This window comes from Canis lupus, chromosome 10, assembly GCF_003254725.2.
Source record: "Canis lupus dingo isolate Sandy chromosome 10, ASM325472v2, whole genome shotgun sequence".
Classification (NCBI taxonomy): Eukaryota; Metazoa; Chordata; class Mammalia; order Carnivora; family Canidae; genus Canis; species Canis lupus.
Window position 1 is genome coordinate 41,371,264 of NC_064252.1, and position 23,033 is coordinate 41,394,296.

General features: G+C 41.4%; 1 protein-coding gene across 1 annotated transcript in view; it reads right to left on the bottom strand.

Moving 5' to 3' along the window:
• Positions 1–23,033, bottom strand: part of SLC9A4 (solute carrier family 9 member A4) — a 68,742-nt gene that overhangs the window by 31,085 nt on the left and 14,624 nt on the right. Inside the window, exons 3-4 of the mRNA XM_025463405.3 lie at positions 3,884–4,143; positions 2,324–2,541 (exon numbers count right to left, since the gene is read on the bottom strand). Coding sequence (XP_025319190.1) covers positions 2,324–2,541; positions 3,884–4,143 — 478 coding nt within the window. The remainder of the gene's footprint in view (positions 1–2,323; positions 2,542–3,883; positions 4,144–23,033) is intronic.

Consider the following 23,033-nt stretch of genomic DNA (forward strand, 5'->3'; position numbering starts at 1 on the left):
ATTTTTGCCCTGCCTTGTAAAACTAGGTAAAGCAAGGGTATTACTTGGGGGATAGAAACGTTTTTGTCATGTTCTCAATGAGTAACCAAAGGAGGTATATAATTTTAAACAGAAGAGGAGTCTCTTAGTGATTGTGGTCTGTGCTGGGTAAGCAAAACTTTTGTGGTTGGTTTGGTTCTTCTTGAGGTTCAATGCAAACAAGAAAGCTGGCAAGGTTTCAAAGTGGAGGGAGGCTCTTACTCCAGTAAGTGGAAGGTGAATGGTGGCAGAGATTGTTTAAAACACAGAGGTGCTTTCTACCACACTGATTTTCCATCCCTGAGAGGCCCACATAACCTAGCTTACCACCAATGCAGTGCTTCCTGGTGGGTAAGGTCCCTTCACTAACGCTTTGACTAAAGAGGAGGTTTTACTGCAGAATAAAGCTCTCAGTAACCACATGTGACTTCTAATCACACAGACTTAACAGCAAGCAATCTTTGATGACAGGCACATGGATAGTGTGAGAGACTGTAACATTTAAAATTTTTCATTTTCTTGGGACACTTGGGTTGCTCAGTGGTTGAGCATCTGCCTTTGGGTCAGGTCATGATCCCAGGGTCCTGGGATTGAGTCCCACATTGGGCTGCCTGTGGGGAGCCTGCTTTTTCTTCTGCCTATGTCTCTGCTTCTCTGTGACTCTCATGAATAAATAAAATATTAAAAAAATTTTTTTTTTCATTTTCTTTTGTTCATTCTGGCTCCTCCACCTACTGTCATGTGATCTTGGCTAAGGTTCTAATCTTTGTGCTCAGTCTCTGAAGGAGGTATTGATAGTATTTACCTCAGAAGGTAGATGGAACATTTACATAAATTTAATATCTATATCTAACAGAAAGCAAGGAAATGACATTATAAGGCTTCATGAGTGTGAACTACTACTAGCCACAATGAGTCAGACTCAAGATGAAAAGAAGCTGGGAGAGAGAATTGGAGCCTGACAGCTGGCTCTGTCCCTCACTGTGACATGACCTAGTCAGTCATTCTCTTAGTGACTCTCTCATCAGCTAGAATATGAAGGACTTGGAATGGATTGTCACCAAGGGCCAACAATGTTGAGGTATCCACAATATTAATCCTCTTTTAGATGGTTTATATTCCTGTTGGCTGGACTGAAGCTCAGTAATGTTACTTCTCTCAACATTAGAGAGTACTGGAACTGAAGGGAACCTAAGAAATTTGTTCACACCTCCCATTTTGTGGTTGAGGAAGAAGATTTTGAGTATAGCTAGTTAGTAGCAGTGCCAAGATTTGCTTTGAAATGATAAATCTATATAATTAAATAGCGCAGTTTCCTTCATTCTTTTCTCCCCAGGAAACCTAACAGGGACATATATTCAGACTTAGTTTTATAAATATTTTAATATTTTTTGCATTCTTGTTATTCTTTCCTAGATTCTAAAACCCACCCTAAATAATTTAGAATTGATATGTTCAAGGTAAGTTCTCTGTCGTTCCTCCAATTTCTCTTTAATTGTAATCAGTTTGAAAATATGGATCAAAGTCAATTCAGCAAATGCTTCAAACCCTGGTCAAAATCATTTTAAAATAAAACTGCTTCTAATCAAAAGGCAGCACATACAATGTAGTTCAGTACTTAATGTTCTCGCTGGCCCTGGAAACATAAATGTACAAGATAAATAAGCAGCCATTAATCAAGACACCTTTTTTTCTTTTTAAATTAGGCATATTTTATGGGGGTGATGTCAGCTACATGATAGAGTTGCTTTTACTAATTAATGATAAGCACTTTTTAAAAATAAAGATTTACTTTCTGGTCCTTGGTTGTTTCAACATCAAACTCAACCCTCAACTAAAACCACCTGTGTGTCTTAAGGGAATGTTTTCTAACAGTACCTTGCCTTACACAGAATACACTTGGTGAGATCTCACTTTTCCTATAATAAAAGTGTAAATGCTCACAGTGTATAATCTGTATCTGATTTAAGGTGAAAGAGGGTAAAAATTGACAAAGAAGTGAAGAGCAAGGGATAAATTTACTGAGTTATATTTAAATGTGCAGATGTGAAAGTTTGCTCTTCAAATCAAAAAGAAAAACAAATTCCTTGCTCGGTGCACAAGCTTATCAGCCTCTAAGTACTCCGAACTGATTGGGGGAGCACACAGACAACATTCCTAGTCCCTACAAGGTGCCTATCCTCCCCTAACCAGTAAAACCAGTTAGTGTCAGCTCACTGCTTAGGCTATTACATTGCAGAAAGGGATAAGAAAAAAAAAAAAAAGGCAGCAAGCAGAAGCCTCATTGGGTCCTGCTGTCTCTTACTAATGGCTCTCCAGATTTGGCAGAAGGCCAGCGTGAAGCAGATGAAGGCCCAGTTCCACTCGTGGTTCTTCCCAATGGTGGACACGCCCATGAAGATGAAGATCAGGGTCTCGCTGACGCTGCTCAGCATCTTCATGAAGTACTTGATGGTTGTGTAGGATGTCTGGGACACATTTTCCTCTACATACTTTTTCATTGTTACTGCACAGGCCGTGATCCTGCAGAAGGAACAGGGTCTCAGAAGAAGTCCCAAGACTTTGCCCCTCTGTGAAAACCTTCCTTCTGGCAATGCCAAAGTTACACACATCCTGTTTTTATTCAGAGAGAATGTCTTCTCCCCTTCCTTTTTCCCCATAGATTTTCTTTCTTTCTCTTTTCCCTCTCCCAGAGGTTTGCTCAAATTGAGTGTGTTGGGGAAGGTGGGCATGGCACAGCTTTTTCACAAGAAAATGGTATCAACCAGGCACCAACCCAAAGCAGAACTGTTTCTGGAAAGACTAATCCAGTGAGGCTCTCATTTCTTCCACCTGAGCAATACTTCTTAAAAAATTTAATGAGAAATTTTTCATTTAAAATGTTTTTGTTCTAGGGGCACCTGGATGGCTCAGTGGTTGAGTGTCTGCCTTTGGCTCATGTTGTGGTCCCGGGGTCCTGGGATGGAGTCCCGCATCAGGCTCCCGATGGGGAGCCTGCTTCTCCCTCTGCCCATGTCTCTGCTTCTCTCTCAGTCTTTCATGAACAGATAAATAAAATATTTTTAAAAAATAAAATAAAATATTTTTGTTCTAGAATCACTAGCAAGTCTGGTGAGAGGGTGGCAGTTGGGGACAGGGGAAGAGAAAAAATTTTGCCTTGTCTAAGTAATTTTGATTACTTTTAAGGTAGAACAATAATGAGTTTTTAGATTTTATACTATTATATTTAATTAAAATAGGTATTTATATACAATAAAATTAAATATTTCTGCCTAAGTAGCTGGGTGTGAGGATAATGCCATAGAAAAAACAACATGACCAGATACAGCAAACCAAGTTAAGAAGTCTCATTCCAAGATCTATGGAAGGATAAACATTTACAAATATTTTCATTAGGAAAAAAAATGGGGGCTTCTGGTCTTATCCCATCTACCTAGTTCCATTCCACACTGATAAGTCCTGGAGCTGTGTTGTGATTTAAGGGAAATAGGAGAAGGCTGAGCTCAGGAATGGCATGTTGTCCTTTACTTTTAAAATAATGAATTTTTCAAGGAAAAAAAAACTATTGAAATGAGACTTTAACCTTGAACTTCTAGTTGTTCTCTGCATCAGCTCTTCTGAGCCTTTTAAATTGACCTTGTAATTGCTCTGGCCATTCAGGCGAAGAGCAAATACAAACACTGGGGAAAACATTCCTTTGGCTAAAGGACCCGAATCGGATTCTACAAAAGTTTAAAAAAACCCAAATCCAGCAACACCTTTGTGGGCTAGTGTCAGAAGTTCTGCCTTTTGCAGATGCTAGTCCACACGGTGTGGTCCTGCATTCCCTCATTGCTGTGAGAGTAGGTCCTTGGTTTGTACTCACGCCAGGATGCCAGAGAGGTAAAGAGTCTCAGCAGCTAAGTAAGACAGGTAGCTGAACATGAAGACGATGAGTGGTTCGATGGCAGAAATATTCTGAGTGAAACGGGTGATAAACGCAGAAATGAACCCAAAGATGACGCCGAAAAATACTCCCCCAACCCCTACAATAATGAATCGAGCACATCCAGCCAAAATGTCCACAGGTTCTATGTCTTCAAATTTATGCATCTTTGTGAAGGCAATTAATATATTGTATAAGACCTAGACAAAAAGAAAATGAGAGAAAAGAAACATGAATTAGAATTGAGAAATATTTAACACAGAGATTTTTAACTTGTGTCTAGTTGAAGAATGCACAACAGTGACTTGCATAAATATTAGCATAAAACAGTGCATAAAACAGTGACCATGAGTATTAGTATGGCTAATACCTAACTTTTAAATGTATTCCAAATTATGTAATTTTATGCATTTACCTTGGGTAAGAGTCTAACACTTTCAATCACTGAGCACCCACTCTGTGCCACTCTCTTTGTGAAGCTTCTGTGTCGGTTATCAACTTACTTCCTCCCAGCTCCGAATGCACCTTGCAATATGGGCCCTATAATAAACAATGCAATTCCTTCAGCAGGATTTTTCCCTTCAAGGGAGCAGCAAGCTACAGCTCTGTCAGCAGAGGGCGCTGGAGAGACAGTGAAGGAGAAAGGGGCTTTCTGGCAACTTCCAGTGGGAGGGGCAAGAGTCAGTCAGGTGATGGGGAGGACTTCCGTTAGGTCCTGTCAGGGCACTAGGGCTTGGAGGAGGTTCCTCCATAACCCTACAGCTTCAGCTGGAGATAACCTGTCCCTGGACCTCTTGACATGAAGAAAAGAAGCCCAGGCAAAGCCCTCATGCAGAACAACTGTCATCCCAGGTCCCTCTGAGCAGCCCTCTTGTGTAAACCCTCTCCTGTGCCCTGTCCACACAGCCTGCTCCTCTGAAGGCTCTGTGCCCGTCCCCAGCCCAGGTTCCCACTGCACACCTGGTGCCGGCCGCTCCTGATGCCTGCTCCTGATGCCTGCTCCTGATGCCTGCTCCCTGCCGGCCCTCTGGAGGGTGGCCTATTGCACACCCAGCAGCTCCATACCAGCTCCCCTGGCTAAACCAGCCAGCTCCTCTGCTGCCTCGTGGTCCATCCACACCTCCAGCGAGGTCTGAACCCCTTCCAAGTTTGTCCTCTGAGGGGAGCAGTGTCCCTCAGCCTTAGGGTTCCAGGAAGAGTTCTCATACCTTGTAGCTAGGCCTTTGTTACAGTCAATCATTTTGAGGTTAAAATTTCCGTTTGACCTACTGTGTGCTTTCTCTCTCCTGCTACTTTTTGCATGCTTGTCAATCTCATTAAGTCCCCCAAACCACTTGAGCCCCCCTGACACACACTTCAATTTTCATGCTATTTCTCTCCATGTCAACAGGTATAAGAAATCATAGTGGGGGGATCCCTGGGTGGCGCAGTGGTTTAGTGCCTGCCTTTGGCCTGGCGCATGATCCTGGAGACCCAGGATCGAATCCCACGTCGGGCTCCCTGCATGGAGCCTGCTTCTCCCTCTGCCTGTGTCTCTGCCTCTCTCTCTCTCTCTCTCTCTCTCTGTGTGACTATCATGAATAAATAAATAAAATCTTTAAAAAAAAAAAAAAGAAATCATAGTGGGGGCATCTGGGTGGCTCAGTTAGTTAAGCCTCTGACTCTTGATTTCGGCTCCAGTCATGATCTCAGGGTGGTAGGATCAAGTCCCAAGTTGGGCTCTGCATTCATGGAGTGTGCTTATCCTTCTCCCTCTGCTCTGCCCCACCCCGCTTCTGCTTTCTCTCTCCCTCTCTCTCTCTCTCAAATAAATAAACAAACAAAATCTTAAAAAAAGAAAAGAAATTCCAGTGATCTAGGGATCACTACTTCATGTACTTGACAACCCAGAACTTAGACTGAGCTCCTGAAAACTGGCAGCAGCCACACAGTTAATGAGACACACACAACAGGTAAAGTAAGATCTCTGTAGAAAATGAAGACCTTTGAGGCTGTCCGGCCCTGAAGAGTCCTGATAAACCACAGCACATATCCATTGGCCTTTGTTTGCTATATCTGGAAAAATGGAGGGAGAATATCAAGAGCAGGAGCAAAAGCTAAAACTCAAGGAAAGAGTCAATTATCTGCTGTGTGCGGGACCACAGGAGTGGACGGAGCCTCCAGAATAGTCAGGTCTATATCCCATTCATTTCCCCAATTTGCATTCTGCTCTCGCCTTACCCCTGGAACAATCCTATGCTTTGTGACCTGCAGGACTTGCCCAGGCCCAAGCCTCTTGCATGACTCTGATTTCTCTATCCCCAATTTATCTACCCTTGCTGAGACATTCAGTGTCACCTGTGTGCCTCAGCGCGCCCTGACAGTGTTTGGAGACCGGCCTTGGCTTCGCCCACAGAGCTGACCAGAACTGCTTTGTGTACATGCTGACCCCTTGGCCACGGTCTTTGATCTTCCCCAGCTCTTTTCCCAGTCCTGGACCCTCCAGGTCTGCTCTATGCAGGACCTCTGCTGACGCCCCATGACATCACCTTTATGATAAAAGTTTGTTGTTTTCTGATAGAGATGGCCAGCAAAGGGGCCTAGGCTGGCTTCTTGTTATGTTCACAATCATAAACTATCAAGGTGCATTTCAAGCAAAGTCCCACTTCAACTCATTTGCATTTTTTTTTCTAAGGAGTGCCTCACATTTGTTTGAGTTTGTTCTGCAGTAGCAGAAACAGAACAAGCAGCTGGTCTGTGGCAATGCGTATCTCTGTTCATGGATGCCCAAGAGCGACGATGTCAACTGTGAATACACTTTGCTACCGATTTCTGTGTGGAAATCAAAAATCTTATCCAGGGATTCCTGGGTGGCTCAGTGGTTTAGCGCCACCTTTGGCCCAGGTCGTGGTCCTGGAGACCGGAGATCGAGTCCCATGTCGGGCTCCCTGCTTCTCCCTCTGCCTGTGTCTCTGCCTGCCTCTCTCTCTCTCTCTCTCTCTCTGTCTCTCATGAATAAATAAATAAAATCTTAAAACAAAACAAAACAAAAAAATCTTATCCAGCTTTACACAGGGCATATGTCAATTATATCTCAATAGAGCTGGGAGGAGAAAGGAAGAAAAGTAAGGAAATATGGGATTTGCAACGTTTTATTTTTTAAAAATTTCTATTTATTTATTTGAGAGAAAGAGAACAAGCAGTGAGAGAGAGATAGAGATAGAGATAGACATAGAGATAGAGATAGAAGTAGACTCCCCTCTGAGCAGGAAGCCTGACTTGGGGCTCGATCCCGGGATCTGGGGATCATGACCCGAGCCAAAGGCAGGTGCTTAACTGACTGAGTCACCCAGGTGCCCCTGCAACAGGTTTTAAATTGCAATTGGTATATCTGAAAACTTTTTCAGCAGAATTATTTAAAAGTTTGTGGAGTGTAGACAGAATTCTTCTTGAGTCCAGTTGTTAACATTTTTCTGGAGATAGGAGGTAGGGGCTGGGGCAGGAGCCAGTGACACCTGGAGCAGGATGGGTCCTTATGCCCACGTGATGTCTTTCCCTGAGAGTCTACAAAATGTACCCTTGTACTACATCTCTGAATGATGAATTGGTGTTCGTTTTTCCCAAGAAGAATTTAAATAATTCCTTCTTTCAAGTTTTACATAATTAGCTGGTTACTGCTATAACTATGGGCACTCCAAGAACACCACAGAACTTGCTTACACTGCAACCAACACTCAAATACCGTTCTCTGGGTGCTGGCCCCCCTCCCACACAAAGCAGGGTGCACTTAATCCAATCAAGTGGAGAGAACTTTCTTACACTGATATTTCAGATCTTTCTCCCTGCTTCCTTCTCTTGGAAATCCATTCTATTCTTTCTTACACTGGTTTGGATTCCTGGGTGCCAAATAGAGCTGCTCATTGGGAAAATGCTCTACTTTGGCCCTACTTTCCCCTACAGAACATCTGGACCTGAATTTCCTTTCTGAATCACAGACTTGTATACCACCTTCTTTAAGATAGGGTTTTGGGGCTCCTGAGTGGGTCAGTGGGGTAAGCATCCAACTCTTGATTTGGATTCAGGTCATGATCTCAAGGTCATAAGATCCAGCCCCAATTTAGGTGCTGTGTCAGCCTCCACACTGGGTGTGGGGCTTGCTTTAGTTTCTCTCTCTCCTCTGCTCCCTCTGCCTCTCTCCTGCCATTGCACACATGTGTTCTTTCTCTCTCAAAACACACAAACAAAAGGATATTAGGGTTTTGCTATAAGATATTGCAAGAGTGGCGATTTTTCACAATTAGTCTTCATTTACTAACCTACGAAGAAGAAAAGTTAAACAGAAAAAATTCAATTCAAAAGATAACAATACATGGGGGGAAAAAAACACATAAGTGTTTCTGTTTTTCTGGGAATTTGTTAGTTAAAAGTTGAAAGTCATTTGTTGTTTTGGGGTTTTCCTGATAATGGGTCTTAAAATACGATGCTATCTCTGTGTATGAGGAATTTTCATGCATTCACAGTATACCATTTTACAGCCTCCAATTTTGTTCCATTTAATTTTCCCTCAAAGATCCTTTTGGATCTTTTTTGGACTCTTTTATATTGCCCTGATGTTACGGAAATGACAATGTGTTGTGTGGTTTCCTGTTCCTGCACGGCCCTCGCAGCTGTGAGCACTTACCTTTAAATGGAAATTTCAGTCTCTACACCCTCTAGCCTTGGGAATGATAAGACCTTTAGTAAGGAGAATTTTGAGAAAAAAAAATCTTATCCAGTACAAAATGGCTTTTGGTTTTGGAATGTGAGTTGGCAGAGAGGTCAGTCCTCAAAATAGCTCAGTGGTCACCAATCCTCACATAGGATGCTTTATCACTAATGGACTTAGTTGAAGGGGGAGAGAGGACATGAGGAGGGTGTCTAGTGGCCCTTCTGCTCCCAGGTCCCCCGTCCACAGGCACCTCTTCTCCCCAGTGCGGCTTTGTCACATTGCTCTCCATATAAGCCTAGAGTGGCTGTAACAAAATACCCCAAACTTGGATGGCTTACGTCAACAGAAATTTATTCTCTCTCACTGTCCTGGCAACTAGAAGTCTGCAATCAAAGCGTTGTCAGTGCCTTTTGAAGGCTCTAGGAGAGGACACTTCTCTGCTTCTTCTTGGTTTCTAGTGGTTGTTGGCAAGCCTTGGTGTTCCTTGACCTGCAGATACACCACTGTTGTCTACATATGGCCTTCCCTGTGTGTCCCCTTCTCCGTGTCTTGACATTGCCTTCTTTTTTTTTTTTTTTGACATTGCCTTCTTACAAGGACACTAGTCATTGGACTAGGACCCATCTCAATCCAATGTGAACTCTTAACTACCTGCAAAGAACAATTTCCAAATGAGATATCATCCTAAGGTTCTAGGTCAACATGAGTTTTGGGGAAACACTCTACAATCCAGTACAGCTTCTATAACTCAAATGACCTTACAATGAATAAATAGACTTGTATTATAGACTGATTTTTGTTCTACCTCCCTCAGACCACAATTTCATTTTAAATTTCATAAAACCCTAATCTGTGGCTTGTCCTCAGAATGGATCCATTTTATTTCTTTAGAGACCCTAGGACACATGTTTTCAGTGTCTGGGTTAGTTCCCGCTTTTTAACTTGATTAGTAGCCAGTCACCAATAAGCTTGGTTAGATAAGGGGATATGGACAGAAGATTATAAACAGGTTCATTTCATCCCCCAAAGAGATGTTTCTGGTGCATCTTCTGGGAGAAGCAGCTGAAGAAGATAAATAAGAAGAAGCAAAAAGAGGTGCCTGGGGGGCTCAGTCGGTTAAGCAGCCAACTCTTGATTTCAACTCAGGTCATGATTTCAGGGTCCTGGGATTGAGCCCCACATGGGACTTCCCACTCTGTGGGGAATCTGTTCTCCCTCTCCCTCTGCACCACTCCCCACTCATGCTTGCTCTCTCTCTCTCTCTAATGAATACATTTTTATAAAACTTCTAAAAAATAAATATTAAAAAAGAAAAAGAAGCAAAAAGCTTGGTGCGAATTGGCTCAAGCAAGGACATGCATACTCACAGACCCACCAGGAGCACAGTACGTTTGTGCAATTAGGAAAGGGATTGCTTTCAAAAGAGAGGGGGAGAGACTTGCTGAAATTTCACACCAGATTTGATTAAGAATACACACGCTGATCCACAGAAATTTTAGAAAATATAGAAGTACAAAGGAGAATCCCAATTGTCTCCTAGTCTCTCCCAGAGAAAGCCACTCCGAATATTATAGATACTATATATGTAAACATATTTGTATGTACATTTATAAATACATATGTAAATATGTAAATATTATATAAACATATATATAATATATATCCTTTCTAATTCTGCTTGTCTGTTTGCCTATCTATCACCTATCTATCCATCCATCATCCATCTATCATCTGTCTATCTGCATGGCATCTATCATCTACCCCTCTGTCTATGGCAGTCAGGCCCCCTCGGGTCTCTGACTGCAGGGAATGAATCTGAGCAGCCAGCTGCTGCACCTGGATTCCCATCACTGTCCTCAGCCAAGCACCTGGTGTGGCGGGGCACAAAGGCAGGCCCCATCTAGGAAGGTGCAGGATTCCTCTGATGGGTGTTCTTAGCCTGAAGACTCCACTTGGCTTGATAAACTCTCTCAGAAATGTGGTCAGCCAGTCCCATCCATCTTGTCAGCTCCCTCTCCCTCACCTGCGGTCACTCTGCTTGGTGGTCTGAGGCTCCCCACTTCTCCGAGCTCCCTCCCCATCTTGTCTCACAGGGGTTTCCCCTGATACATTGTTTGTGCATCTCACTGCCCTTTGAATGTCTGGTACGTTGGCTGACCTGGACAATATCTATCGATCTGTCCATTGGGTACCAAGCATATTTTATAAAACTGTTATAATATTGGTCTCTTCTATTTAAGCAAAGTAAGGCTAGGTTCTGAGAAAAATCTTGGCTGAGGGGTCTTAGCCCAACTCAGTGAGTTTATTTAGTCCCATGTTACTTTCTGCCCGACATTGAACGTCCTAGAAGCCCTGCAGAATCTTTACAGATGTGCTCATAATCCAAGGAGTGAAGCCAAGATAAGGAGCCAGACATTCCACAAGGCTCCCCAAATGCAGGTTCTGACTGAGTGTTAGTGGGACCTGGGAGCTTATTTGACTCTCAAATCCAGAGGAAACACAGGGAATATAATTAAGACTCAAAGATTTGCATGTTGTTGCCACAAACGAAAACTCCTCTGCATCGCTCTCTGGGTTATAAGTAGCTACCCAGTCTGTTCCAAGGGCCTGGGAAAGTCAGCTGGGCCAGCCCTGTCTCTGGACACCAGTAAGCCCTGCCAGAAAGATGCCATGGTAGTTTGAGAAGCTAAAGTAGCACATATAATTTAAGAAGACTACATTTACAGACACAATCCATATGACTACATGAAAAACAATTCTTATCTTTCAAATTACATGGCTCTGGATGTCATTACAGTTGTAAAAGGTTTTCTTTGGATTCATTTCAATCACAATCATGTGCATATTTTTCACATATTGGAGGGGAAATCTCAGCCAATGCTAAATCTCAAACATGTCCCTGGCTTTCATAGAAACAAGATTAGATTTACCCTCTTCAGTCAGGGTGGAAGTGCAATATTGTGATATAATAAGAAGTATATATATATTGTCTTTGTCCCCAGTACCTTGCACAGAGTTCCTAAAAACCTTGCCATTTCCTGAGAGGAACATCCTTTGTTATTTCTAATGGACAATTTTCAACCACAGCTGAGTTTATGCTAATGAGATAATTCTTGCCTAGGTCCCAGAGAGCTTCTGGAGGTAGGCTGTTGCCAAAAGAAACAACCAAGTGATTAGAGGGTTGCAACTTTCATCCCTACCCTATGACCTGCAGGGAGAGAAGAGGGGATAGAGATTGAGTTCGATAACCAACAGCCAATGATTTAATCAATCATGCCTATGAAATGGAACCTCCAAAAAAACTCTAAACTATCAGGGTCAGAAAGCATCCAGATTGGTACCAGGAGGGTGGCATGCCTGGAGAGCACATGGAAGCTCTGCACCCTTTCTCTCATACCTTGCCCTGTGCCTCTCTTTCATTTGGCTCCTCCTGAATTGCATCCATTATAATTAACTGGTAACCAAAAGTAAACTGCTTTCCTGAGTTCTGTGAGCTATTCTAGCAAGTTATCAAACCTGAGGGGATGGTTGTGGGACCCCCAATTTTACAGCCAGTCAGTCAGAAGTATGGGTGGCCCAGACTTGCAACTGATGTCTGAAGTAAGCGCAGTCTTATGGGACTGAGCCCTTAATCTATGGGGTCCGTGTAAATTCAGAATTAGTGTCAGAATTGAATTAAATTGTAGAACACCAAGTTGGGGTCTGGAGAGTTGGAGAATTGGCTGATATAGGGAAACACACCCACACGTTTGTTGTCACAAATGGTGTTGTAAAGCAAAACAGTTCAGAGAATGTGGCTCAGGAAATGGTACTTGTATGTGATCCTTAAGAACTTCATGAAACCTCCCAATATCATAACAGAAACTACTGCAAAAGTTTGCAAGACCCTTTCAGTACACAAAATAATGGCTTAAGACACCAGCCCACTGACCAAGGCTTAGAAGAGGTGGAGGGTTGATTTTAAATGTGCTGATATTTTTTCTTTGTCAAATTTATTGATAATTTACATCTGATAAGTTGCATCTAAAAATGAATGAATTCTGACCATTGTATATATCCATAAAATCACTATCATGCTCAAGATCCAGACAATTCCATGAACCCAGAAAGATTCTTTATTATTCTTTTAAAGCCCATCCCTCCCTCTAACCATGGCCGGAAACCACTGACCTGTTATTACCACTGTAGATTAATTTGTTTTTGTTTATTATTTAGAGGGGGGTGGCAGATGGGTGGGAAGGGCAAAGGGAGAGGGAGAGAAAAACATAAGCAGGTTCTATGCCCAGTGCAGAGCCTGATGGGGCTCCATCTCATGACCCTGAGATCATAACCTGAACCAAAAGTGAGTCAGACACTTAATAGACTGAGCCACCTAGGCATCCCTAGATTAATTTGTGTTTGATATAAATTGAATAATAAAGTATGGACTCTTGTGTGATCGGGTTCTTTAATTCAGCATAATGTTCTGGGGAGTTACCCATGTTGTACCAGTATCAGTGGCTCGTTCCTTTTTAATACCAAGAAATATTCCATTATATGGTCATGACACATTTTGTTCATCCATTCACCCGTTGAAGGACAGGTGTTCCCTGCTTGCCCCACCACCGAGGCTCTACTATCAGAATATTGCTACTGTAAACACTTACATACAAGTCTTTTGTGTAGGCCTATGTTTTCATTTCTCTTGGATATATACCTGGGAGTGGAATGACTAGGTAGTATGGTACATACAAGTCACAATTTTAAGAAACTGCTGTCTTAGTCCACATGGGATGCTATTTTCCTAAATGTCATAGACTAGGTGGCTTATAAACAACAGAAATCTATTTCTCATAGTTCTAGAGGTTGGTGAGTCCAAGATCAAGGTCCTGGTGTCTGGTAAGAGCCCACTTCCTGGTACTTACATAGCTCTTTCCTCACTGTGTCCTCACACATGTGTCCTCACATGGTGAAAAGGGCAAGTAAGCTCTCTGGGGTCTCTTTTACAAGGGCACAAACTCCATTCATGAGGACTCTACTCTCAGGATCTTATCACTTTCCAAAGGCCCCATATCCTAATACTATAAAATTGGGAATTAGGTTTCAACATATGAATTTGGGGGGGTCATGAACATTTAGCCTATAGCCACTGCCAAACTCTCTTTCAGTCACTGGATAATTTCCATTTCCACCAGAAATTTATGAGATTTGCAGTTGTTCTATATTCCTGTCGACACTTTATACTGTCAGTCTTTTTAACTCTAACCACTCTAATGGCTGTGTAGTGATATTTCATTGTGATTTTAATTTTCACTTTCCTAATTCCAAAAGATGTTGAACAAATTTTCATGTGCTTATTGGCCACTTGTATGTCATGTTTTACGATATATCTTTTCAAATCTTTTACTCATTTTTGAGTTATTTATATTATTATTATTGAGTTACAAAATTCTTTATCCTGGGTGTAAGTCTTTTCTGAAATATAGGAGTAGCAAGCATTTTCTCCCATCCAGTGGTTTATATTTTTCTTTATTTGTGTATTTCAAAGAGCAACATTTTTTCTTTTGATAAAATCCAACTTACTACCTTTTTCCTTCTGTTGTTTGTGTTTTTTCTGCCTTTGCCTATGCCAAGGTCATGAAGATTTTTTTCTTTCAGGAGACTTATAAGTCTGACTAAAAGTGTGTAAGTCTATTTCTGGCCTCTCTATTTTTCCTTGATGATGTCGTATGTATTGTTTGATCAATATTGTGATGTTATTGCTTATTATTATTGTGGCATTATAATAAGTCTTCAAATAAGTCTTCTTTCTTCTTTTTAAAAATTGCTTAGTGTATTTAATGTCATTTGAACTTCCAATCAGATTTTAAGATTAGCTCATCGATTTCTACAAAACATTCTGGGATTTTGATTGAGATTTTATTGAATCTACAGATCAGTTAAGAGAAAGCTGTCCTCTTCAATAATATGCAATCTTTCATTAACAAATATAATATTATTTAGGTCTTCTAATTCATGTCAGCAAAGACCTACATATTCAGTGAAAAGTTTTTGCACATCTTTGTTGAACTTCTAAGAATTTTCATTTTGACAATATTTTTTAAAATATTTATTTATTTACTTATTTGACAGTACTTTTAAATAGAATTTTGAAATTTCCCCTTGCTGTTAGTATTTAAAGTCATTTGTTACTATATTAAAGTACCGCGGATTTTTGTGCATTAGCCCTATGTCCTGTGACCTTGTTAAATTTACTTTTTTAATTCTAGTAGCTGTTTTGTCTTGAGGATTTTCTACATAAACCAGCATATCTTCCATAAATAGAGACATACATACTATTTCTTTAGGGATTTTGTCTTGATGCTTTTTTGTTTCTTGCCTAATAAATAGAAGTGTTGAGAGTGATACCTTTAAGTATGATGTTAGCTCTGGTTTTTCATAAATATGCTTTGTTGAAGAAGTTACTTACTCTTTTCACCTCGCTAGGAGTTTCTTATCATAAATGGGCATTGAATTCTGTCAAATGGTTTTCCGCATTTATTGATACAATCATTAATTCTATTTACAGTATGAATTATATTGATAGATTTTTTTTTTCTTCCCGATATTACACTTGCATTTCTGGGATATACGTTTTGTGGTCATGATTTATTATTCTTGTTACATATTACTGAATTTGATTTGCTAATATTTTGCTTAAGTATTTTTGATCTATATTCATGATAGATATTAATCTGTAGTTTTCTTTCTTTGCATTATCTTTGCCTGGTTTGGGTGTTAGGGCAAAGTTAGCTTCACAATATGAGTTAGAAAGTGATCACTCTTTGCAATATCTATTTTAACTGATATTAATATAGCCACACCAGCATTCTTATGCTTACTATTTGCTGGTGTATCTTTTTGCATTTACCTACTTTAAATTTATTTGCATCTCCATAATTACTTTGTATTTCTTATAAATTGAATATTTGAATCTTGCTTTGGAATCAGTTCTGGTCATCTTAGCTCTTAACTAGAGCATTGATCCATAGCATTTAATGTAATTACTATGATGAGAGAAAAACTCTAAAGGCCTAGTATACAAGGGAAGCCATTTTAGATTTCTTTACATCAGCTTGACTGCACATAAACTTTGTTCCAACCAAAAGCCTGATTTATGGCCACCATGCATGTATAGTACATCTGCTTCGTGAATGAGTAACCTAAAGAAAAATCATCTTGTCCTTGAGGTATCAATCAATGCCCTTGCTCCCTGCATTCCTTTATGATAAAACTCGTGGTTTCTGCCTATATGCTAATCTATAATATTTTGAGCTTTTACATAACCCTGTAAAAACAGTTCATTCTCTGAAGCACATTCTTCCCTGTTTTGGGGGCAGCTTTCCTGTCTTCTGCTTGAATAAAACTCTTTTTTATTTCTTTTAGAGATTCTGAAAGGTTTGTTCAATTTGCATTGGTTAGATTTAAATCTACCATTTTATTACTTATTTTCCCTTTTTCCCCTCTGTTTTTTAACATTCATTTTATTTGAATACTTTTTAGAATTCTACTTTAATTTTATTATTATTGTCCATACCTCTTTGCATTATGTTCACTGGTACTCTCAACTTTGTACAGGATTCTTTATGTTAACATTATACCACTTCACAGAAAATAAAGAAATCTTAAAATCATGTAAGTCCATTAAATGTACTGATTCTTAACTATTCTTCAGAGTAAGAAAGCTATTTGTTTCCACAATATTAAATCTCCTGGATTCCTCCGACACTGATGGCTGAGGCTGTAGTGATAAGTTATTGGATGTTTTGTGACTATAAGCCCTCTTAGACATCATAGCCATACTCCCCACCATGCTTATGGCTCCTTGTAAGGGTAACTTCTATGACATTGAATCTAAGGAAGGGGTAGCCCCATGTAACTCTCAACATGAGACTTTCCATTCAAGAACAGGAGCAGACACATCCTTGAGAAGGCTGTCCATAGACTGAGGACTGTCAGTGAACTTCTACCTGGGTATGAGCTATGGCAACTGTATTTTCTGAGAAATGTGAGGAGACAAGGCTAGGTGTGGACCATGAGACCAAAAAAGAGATGATAAAGGGCCACAAAGAAGTATGGGTTATAAGAGCCAAAAAACTGAATGCTAAACACTAAGGAATAGGGGAAAGATAACTGAATAGATTATGGTGAGGCTAGTTGGGATGAAATCAGAAAGATCTATAAAAAGCATCAGATTCTGGGAAGCAGACTGATGATGCATCCATGGCAGGGCTCTGGAGTTATGATGTGATAGTTGTTAGCACCAATTAGCCCATATTTCTTTTCCTTCTAAGCACCTGGTAGGATGGCACTTCCAGCTGTACCATGTGACTATGCCAGGGCAAATTTTGAGTTTGAATGACTTTTGAGAAGAAGTGATACATATTACTTATGATATGGGGCACTTGCTTGCTGAGGTGGGTTTCCATAAATTTTTTGCCCTCTGGCAGAGTGCCCAGCAATACTCAATATGTTGCCTGCTTTATAAGTCCACAGTCCTGAGTGACCATGATGAATAGTGTTCTGCTGGTCAGTGAGAAACAAATAGTGTAAACAAGAAGTACATCTCTGTCATTTTAGGCCAACAGAGGTTTAGAAGGTACTACCACAGCATAACCTGGCCCTTCCTGACTATCAGAGAAGATTATGAACCCTTGTTTCTGTTAAAACCAAACACAAATGGAAGCCAGACTTGGAAATTTCCTGAGAAGACAAAACCAGTTTAGTCAGCAAAATCTTAATTTAGCTTAATTTTTAAGACAAGCCAGGCAAGCTCAACCTGGGTCACTTTTGGCATAGACTTCCAAAAATCATTAGCAATACTTAAAGGTTTTATTTATTTGTTTGAGAGAGAGAGAGAGAGAGAGAGAGAGAGAGAGAGACTGAGATAGCAGGGGGAGGGTCAGAGGGAGAGGGAGAGAGAGAATCTCTAGCAAACCCCCTGCTGAGCTTGGACCCAATGAGGGGCTCAATCTCACGACCCTGAGATCATGACCTGAGCTGAAACAAGAGTCAGATGCTTAATTTACTGAGCCATCCAGGCACCCCTAGCAAAACTTAAATAGTTCCCTAAAATTGATATGAAGTAATTGCTAACCAATTCCCTTTCATTTAAGAAAATTCTAATATTGTAACCAATCACTATAAAGAACAAATAGTCTCTGCCTTCACATTAGATAAGCTGCTTTCTCACAATATACCTATCGTCCTCATTCCATGTTTTGGTTTGAGGGCTCCCAGTTTGCAACATCTTTTTTGGGTCTATGAACAATAAACTTATAACTACTTCAGTGACTCATTGATTTTACCTTTGGGACTTTGGGTTCTTCTAAAATCCTTAAAACCTGTTTGGTTCCAGGTATGGCTTTTATGAGGCCTGATCATAAAGCACTTCCTGAGGGGTTCCTAATGGGTCTACTATGAGCTGAATTGTGTCCCCCTCAAATTTATGTGAGTCTTAACCTCCAGCACTGGATAGGAGACAGGGTCTATTTAAAGGTAATTAAGGTGAAAGGAGACGATAATGGTGGGGTCCCAATCCAGTAGGATTGGTATCCTTGTAAAAAAAAAAAAAAAGGAAGGGACACCAAGAGGGTGCACAGACTGAAGACACAGCAAGAAGGCAGCCAACTGCCAACCTGGAGGAGACACCTCACCAGAAACCAAGCCTGCTGACATCTTGGTCTTGGACTTCTCCAGAAGTGTGAGAAAGTACATTTCTGTTGTTGAAGCCACCATCCCCCATCTGTGCTATTTATTATGGTGGCCCTAACGGACTACTATGGGACCTATGTCTTCCTGGTCGCCTTGTGTGTCTTTTTAATTAATCTTCATTACTCGAGCTTTGCTTTGTACACATATACAAAGCATTGAAAGTTCAGAATCATGGTGCTGAATGGTAAAAATGATCCTTACTGTATGTCAGATACCAGAAAGGTACAGAGAATGTCAGAGGGAGCTGTATCCATCGACCTTACAGGAAATTAAATAATAAACCCAGCTAATTTTCTATGTTATTTGAAGAGTCATGGACACATTAAACTCTGTCATAGAGCATTTCCTTGACAACCACTTGCTCTCATGGGTGAAGGAAACCAACTAAGGAAACCAGCAATGACCTAGCAGGCACCGCCTGATGATATAAAAGAAGAATGGATGAAGCTTTAGCCTCACTCCCAAAGAAAGGAAAGAGAAGATCTGCAACCCCTGACAGGACATGTTACATGGGATTTGCCAGCTCTCTGAGGCTGGATATCCTTGAATATGTGTTGCTTAGAACCCCAGAGAACAGAGGCCAGGAAGATGACCTAAACGATGTCAGAAAATTTAATCAAGAGAAGTGTGAGTGGTAGGATTTTATTGATGTAGGGCACAGCAAAGAAACTTCTTTGAGAAATTCATTTTCATTTCAAAAGCTTGACATTCTTTTCAGTTTGAAGAATGGTAAGAAGGAGGACTGCCAGATTTCAATGCTACAATTGCCACCTACCTGTCAATGGCTTCCAAGTGCATATCTCCATTAGATCATTCCCTTATTATGCTCCAGACTCCTATTTTTAAAACTATGGAAAAATTCTTTTCAATGGCTTATAGATATCTCAAAGTCAGCAGGTCAAAACCAACCTAATAGTAATCACCCGGCCCCCACCAACACCTGTTCCTCACCCAAAATACCATCCAAGGAAGGCTGCAGCCTAGCACCCCTGAGTCTACGTCACCTTGGCCTCCCCCACCCTCTCATCAGCTTAGAGTAAATGCCCACAAGACTATCTTTCACCATCTGGTGTTGCTACACCAACATGGCAGGAAAAGTCATTTAGAGGCTATTAACCTCAGAACTTTTTTTTAACTATAAAAGCAAATATTAGCTGCGACCAGTAGAGTGTTTGTGAACGCTAGCTTGGTGATGATTTGCTTCTTTGGAGAAACTGAACTTTCAGAAACCAAAAACGGTTGTTCAGTAATATTTTTATGTGAATAAATGAATGATGAGTAAATGGATAATTCAGATTCAGTGGGACTGTGGCTCAATCAAACAGGACTGAACTTTTATATTTAAAATTAAGGGGGATCCCTAGGTGGCTCAGGGGTTTGGCGCCTGCCTTTGGCTCTGGGCGTGATCCTGGGGATCCAGGATCGAGTCCCACGTCGGGCTCCCTGCATGGAGCCTGCTTCTCCCTCTGCCTGTGTCTCTGCCTCTCTCTCTCTCTGTCTCTCATGAATAAATAAATAAAATCTTAAAAAAAATTAAATTAAATTAAGGCGCTGGATTTCATATTTCAGTTTCCTCCCATGCTGTAAGTCTCATAGTCACTAAGGACTGTAGCTGGTCCAGGGTGGTGAGGGGTCTGGAGAACCACACAGCCCAGAGATAGAATCTGTGGCTTCCCCTTTCTAACCCATGACCTGGATATAAAGTCGCAGAGCAGGCTTGTACAACAGGTTCTGCTGGATACTATTCACTTTACATAATCATTGAGGAAGCTATAGGGAAACTATTTGAGCCAACTCATGGGACTTTTCACATGATACTGGGCATATTTTGTCCATACTCCAGCCTGACACACCCAACTCACCCCTGAGAATGCATGCACACATGCTGTTGAGGAGGGTGAGGTCTATTGAAAACCGCTGAACGAGGAAACTCCTTTGGCTTTTTGTAGTTCTAGGCTTTTCTCCCAATCAGTGACTTTTATTAATGAATTGTATAATCTCCTAAGAAATCTCTATGGTTTGAAAGGGCAGTAAAAAAATACAGAAGGGGGCACCTAAGTGGCTCAGTTGGTTGAACAAATGATCTTGGTTTCGGGTCTTTGGTTTCTTGGTTTCATGATCTCAGGGTCAGCTCAGGTCATGATCTCAGGATCATGAGATTGAGCCCCATGTGGGGCTTATGCTGAGCAGGGTGTCTGCTTGAGATTCTCTCCCTCTGCTCCTCCTCCCACTTGTGTGTTCTCTTCTCTCTAAAATAAATAAATCTAAAAAAAAAACAAAAACAAAAACACGAAAATACAGAAGAATAGGTAGGTTCTTGGCTGTAGGGCAAGAAAAAAGAATTTACATATGAAAAGAAACACAGCAAATGTTGATAGCTTGTGGTTCTTCAAAGGCAATGCTGGTTTGCTTCTGCATCCCGGGCACTTAGCACAGTTGGTGTGCAGTGGGCGGTTGTTATGATTTTGAAAGAACTGCTTCTACAAGCTTTTCTGTGATCGTTCTGATTGTTCTCTAAAGACTTAAAGAGTTTACTTTTCTCCCTAAGTGTTTCTTTTCCAAATCCATTTCCATAGCTGCTCAGCCCACCCTCCTGACAAAGGGAGGACAGCTTGATAACCAGGGAGGCTTTGTTCTTTTTTCCTGCACTTGTAAACTGGAGGGAGTTCTAACCACCCCAAAGGGTCACAGCATAGGCTGGTTGAAAATTGATTTATACAATTCCAACTTCAATCATCATTTCTTTAACCCAAAGAAAATGAGCCAAACGAGTGTTTGTGAGTCAAATCTGAGGAATTCCAATGATATAGGGATTATAGTGTCCCTCTCTGATCCTGTACTGCTTAAGCTCCTGAATTGTAACATGGATCTAAGGGACAGATCTTTCAGGATGCTGGTGAACAACAATCTATAGCTGAGACCCTGGATATGAGCGGTAACGGTGTCATCCAGTTGGAGACACTTAGGAGTCAGATTTGCCTCCTCCAGATTCGTGAATCTCTGACCTCCAACGTCCTGTTTGCATGGGAGTGTCTTCTGCACCTCTGTTTTTCCATTTTTTTCCATTTCTCCAGCCTGCTCCAAGCATTATCTCAAGCTATTTGTATTGTTGCATCAGACACATACGTGCGTGGGTAGGCGCACACACGTATCCTGCAGGCCCCCATGGTCAGTACCATATCTCACTGCCAATGGCAGCTGTGGGCTAACCTCCAAATGTTTGGTTGAGAGTCCATTTCTGAAGGAAAATGCCTGGGTCCTGGGCTGGGTGAACACCAGACACCTGCCCTTCCCTCACCATGTGTCAGAAGCTGCTCTGGGGGAAATGTCTCACAGCTCAGGTGCACTTGCTGAGCCCTTGTGGGTGGGGGTGAAGTTCACTCCCCAGGCAACTAAAGCCAGCCAGTTAAGCCTCCACAGCCCAGTTTGTCTGACGATTAGGCCTTATTCCCATTTCTAGGCCAACAGCTGTCATCCAGATTGCCTTTCTGTGTGGAGCCTCCTCTCAAATACAGGAAGGGCAAAAGGACATTTATTCATCACCTACTAGGTGCCAGACATCTATGTGTATTTTTTCACTTCCTTCTTGAAACCACTCTCTGAGGTCAGATTAATCGTCCCATTTTACACATGGGAAAATGGAGGCACAAGCGGATTGAGTCTCCTGCTCAAGATTGTACAGTTTGTAAGTCTCACCTCTGCCTTATACCCTGAGCTCCCTACATTCTTGGCCAGAGCAAACCGTCTACTTGTTGTGTGGAGCCTCTCACTTCCTATCCTAGGAATCTGAATAAAATGAAAGAAAATAAAGAGGTAAAAAGAGGACAAGAAAAAGTTGCCAACCACCACCCCCCACCCCTCCAAAGAATCGAGTTTGTGTACAGCACTTCTCTAGGAAAGCTGAGATGGCAAAGTCCAGCCAGATGGACAGGACAATGTAGCATCACTTGGGATGTGAGGCGAGCACTGTGGCTCCAAAGTGCTCATGTAGGTGGACTTGTATTATTAATAACACCTAACTCTGATACCAATATCAATGTGTGTGCTTTACCCAACAACACCATGCAATTAACTCAACTGGAGATATTGTCAGACCCCACAGGTTAAGGATTCAGTCCCACAGGAATGTCCTCCCCACCCCCACTTGCTAATCGAAAGTCCAGGTTGTCACCTGTGCCTCTGATCAACTGGTTATAGAAAGGAGGTTCCAATGACCCCCTCTTTGGACTTGATTAATTTGCTAGAACGGCTCATAAAGCTCAGTGAAACATTTTACTGACTGGATTACCAGTTTGTTATAGAAGGATATAACTCAGGAACAGCCAGATGGAAAAGATGTCTAGGGCAAAGTGTGGGGACAGGGTGTGGAGCGTCCATGCTCTCTCTAGATATACCACTGTCCTTGAATCTCCAAGTTCACCAGCTTATAAACTCTCAGAACCTGGTCCTTTCGGGTTTTTTGGAGGCTTCGTCACATAGGCATGATTGATTAAACCATTGGGTATTGATGAATGAACTCAATTTCTAGCCCTTCTCTTCTCCCTGAAGTCTGGGAGTGGGACTGAAATTTCCAACCCTCTAATCACAGGATTGGCTTCCCTGACAACTGGCCCCCAGGTGACCTAAGGGCTTTCCAAAAGCCACCTCATTAACATAAAAAAGACACCTTTA